General features: G+C 36.2%; 1 protein-coding gene across 1 annotated transcript; it reads left to right on the forward strand.

The window, feature by feature from the left end:
- The first annotated feature begins 841 nt into the window (after positions 1-841).
- On the forward strand, positions 842-3,117 carry LOC141712773 (L-ascorbate oxidase). Its single transcript, XM_074515844.1, has 4 exons — positions 842-1,281; positions 1,402-1,614; positions 1,748-1,927; positions 2,026-3,117. Exons 1-4 carry the CDS (start codon positions 913-915, stop codon positions 2,986-2,988), a joined length of 1,725 nt encoding a protein of 574 aa, XP_074371945.1. The 5' UTR covers positions 842-912; the 3' UTR covers positions 2,989-3,117.
- The last annotated feature ends 514 nt before the right edge of the window (positions 3,118-3,631 follow it).

Genomic DNA, 3,631 nt, shown 5'->3' on the forward strand with positions numbered 1-3,631 from the left:
TTTAAAATTTAAACTACTACTAATTCGTAGGGGTACTAATTCAAACAATTTTTGTTGCAGAGAGAGTGTTACGAAACACGACTGCAACAAATATCACAATTGCACTCTTCCTTATTCTAGAACAAACAAATATCATGGAAATTTAAACTGTAGTAAGACAAATCGGAAATGAACAAGTTCAAAATACGAGACCTTTCCAATATCTTTATCAAGTAAGCTGATGTTACTGGATCAACAATTCATGCAAGTGGCGGTACATCACAATTTTTTTTTTTTTTAAAAAGAACCCCGATATTGTAGTGGGTCCTGAAGTCTTTAATTGACATGTGGTGTATGAATTATTGAACTATGTTCTTAAATGGTCCGAACTCTTTTATTTTTTCTTATTACAAAATAATGTAGAGAGCAAAATCTGAAAAATCTAAAAATTAATTGCAATATGTGATCAGTTTTATTTAACCTCGTCAACTTATTGATATTTATTTGTAACTTTTTTAAATTAAATTTTAAATAATTATCGGGAATGAATTAAAATCAAACCTGAAATTAAGAAAATAAATCTTTTATCACTTAAACTAAGCTGACATTTAATCTTTTAGGATGTGGAAATATTTGAAGTCAACGTATTTTTGCTCGGTCGCGTTATGTTAAGAGTTAACGCAGAAGCTGTTGGGGTAGGCCCTTTCAGCTGTAATGACCAATTTTTTCTCAAAAGATTAAAATATTCAAATCTCGAAAGTATTATTATTCAACTCCATCCGCCGCTCCGTTTGACCGTAAAATACACACGCATACACTTCAAATATCTGCCTCTATATAAACACACTCTTACACCAGAACTCCAATGCAAACTCGTTCTTTTATCAACCCAAAACTTCATTTCTCGTTTATTCATTACTAGCACAAGTAGCCATGACTGGTCTTTTTTCTAGGCAGTTTGTTTTAGCCGTTTGGTTGATTATTTCTTTAACAACAATTTCTAGTGCTAATGCAGCTGTTCGTCGATACAAATGGGAGGTGAAATACGAATACAAGTCTCAAGATTGCGTAAAAAAACTTGTACTTACAATAAACGGTAAAACTCCAGGGCCGACAATTACAGCTACACGAGGTGATACCATCATTGTTCAACTTAAGAACAGTCTGTTAACTGAAAATGTTGCCATTCATTGGCACGGTATTCGACAAATCGGAACACCTTGGGCTGATGGTACTGAAGGTGTCACACAATGTCCTATTTTGGCTGGAGATACTTTTACTTATCAGTTTGTTGTTGACAGAGTAAGTTTACCTAATTTCCTTGTAATCATAACCATATTGTATGCATTTGGATTTTGTCCTTAACTTTTTTGTTAACTGTAGTTGTAAGCTAGTTTCTTATCGAAAATTATTGTTTTGCAGGCTGGAACTTATCTGTATCATGCACATTATGGTATGCAAAGAGAGGCAGGCCTTTACGGATCAATCCGTGTTGCTCTTCGGGATGGTGAATCAGAACCCTTCTTCTATGATTATGATCGCAGCATCATTCTTAACGATTGGTACCACAAGAGCGCGTATGAACAAGCCACTGGTCTATCATCGATTCCCTTTCAATGGGTTGGGGAGCCTCAGGTAAAATATATATAACTACATGAAGAAGGCGATCCTTGAGTTGAGCCTTGCTTGCACATAACATTTTATGGAGTATTATAGGTATAACATGGTCAAAACTCAAAACTAATTATAATTTTCTTGGATATTTCAGTCGCTCTTAATACAAGGAAAAGGGAAGTTCGATTGCAATTCATCTAATCTTGGAAGTGATATTTGTAATGCATCTAATCCCGAGTGTTCACCTTATGTCATTATCTTTGTTCCGGGGAAAACATATCGACTAAGGATCGGAAGTTTGACAGCTCTATCAGCTTTGAGTTTTGAAATAGAGGTACCTTTTATTTCTTTATCCTTAATACAAAACTGAAATCATAACATAATAATCTTTAATGTGTACTGATCTACCTTTGTGTTTGTTTAATTAATCAGGGCCACAATATGACCGTTGTCGAAGCTGATGGGCATTATGTCGATCCATTTGTGGTGAAAAATCTGTTTATTTACTCCGGTGAAACATACTCTGTCATTGTAAAAGCTGATCAAGATCCTTCAAGAAATTATTGGGCAGTTTCGAAGATTGTTGGTAGAGCTAGCAACACAACAAATGCCTTAGCCGTCATCAACTACTATCCTAACCATCCTAAACGATCTCCTCCAACAATTTCACCAGCAGGCCCCAAGTGGAATGACACTGAAGCAAGACGTAAACAAAGTTTGTCAATAAGATCTCACCCAAATTTCATCCACTCTCCACCACAGACTTCAGACAGAGTCATTGTGTTGCTCAACACTCAGAATGAAATCAACGGCATTAGGCGTTGGTCAGTAAACAATGTCTCTTTTAGCCTCCCTCACACGCCCTACTTAATAGCACTTAAGGAGAGATTAGGCCATTCGTTTGATCAAACACCACCGCCTGATGGTTATGACTCAAAAAATTACGACATCTTTAAAGCCCAGGATAATGCAAATGCTACTTCAAGTAACTCAATTTATAGGCTAAAATTCAACACAACAGTGGATTTGATTTTACAGAATGCGCAAACCATGAACAAGAATAAGAATGATAGCGAGACCCATCCGTGGCATCTACATGGACATGATTTTTGGGTTCTCGGGTATGGAGAAGGCAAGTTCAACAAGTCCACTGATCCACAAAAGTACAATCTAGTAAACCCTATAATGAAAAACACGGTGCCAGTTCATCCTTTTGGCTGGACAGCATTAAGATTTCGGGCTGATAATCCTGGTACATGGGCATTCCATTGTCATATAGAATCACATTTCTATATGGGAATGGGAATAGTTTTAGAAGAAGGGATTGAGAAAGTGGGAAAATTGCCATCTTCAATCATGGGCTGTGGAGATACCAAAGGCTACAGAAGACCGTAAATTTGCACTATGTCACACTTTCTGCTGGGACTCAAAGTAGTGTTACCATACCAATATTCTTTACATTGTAAATTGTGATCTGATTGTAATGTTGCAGGCGTTAGAGCTTAGTTATCTAATTAATTTGCACATCTTTTTGTTACGATCGACTGCGGAATTTAAATACTCAAACACTCGTGCGTTCTGTACGTGTACCTCCGGTGCCTGCTGCTGCACTGCTGCTACTACAGAATGATATGAATAAGTTTATATCTTCTGAGCTGAATTAGTTGGGATACAGATCACATGAGCATATTATTTTTAACCAAGACACTGGTCTTAATTGCCATTTAAATACGTTCCTAATTATATGCCTAATAAAAATCCAGACATTCGGTGCTTTAAAATAACAGGAGTAGTAGTAACCGCTACTCCATGGTGACATGTTGCGTAATTCCATGTGCAGGGTATCATATCGTTAAGCATCTAATTATGAAAACAAGGGTTTTCTAGTATCAAGATTTTATGTCTGCTAGCCTAAGAATCAGCACCATCAAATATCCTAATGCCAATCCTCTCAAGCATCAAAACCTTTTTTTCTTGATCCTTAAATTTAAATTTAGAAACTGGAAGAAAATTATTATAATTTTTTTTCTGTGATAAT

This window comes from Apium graveolens, chromosome 3 (assembly GCF_009905375.1).
Source record: "Apium graveolens cultivar Ventura chromosome 3, ASM990537v1, whole genome shotgun sequence".
Classification (NCBI taxonomy): Eukaryota; Viridiplantae; Streptophyta; class Magnoliopsida; order Apiales; family Apiaceae; genus Apium; species Apium graveolens.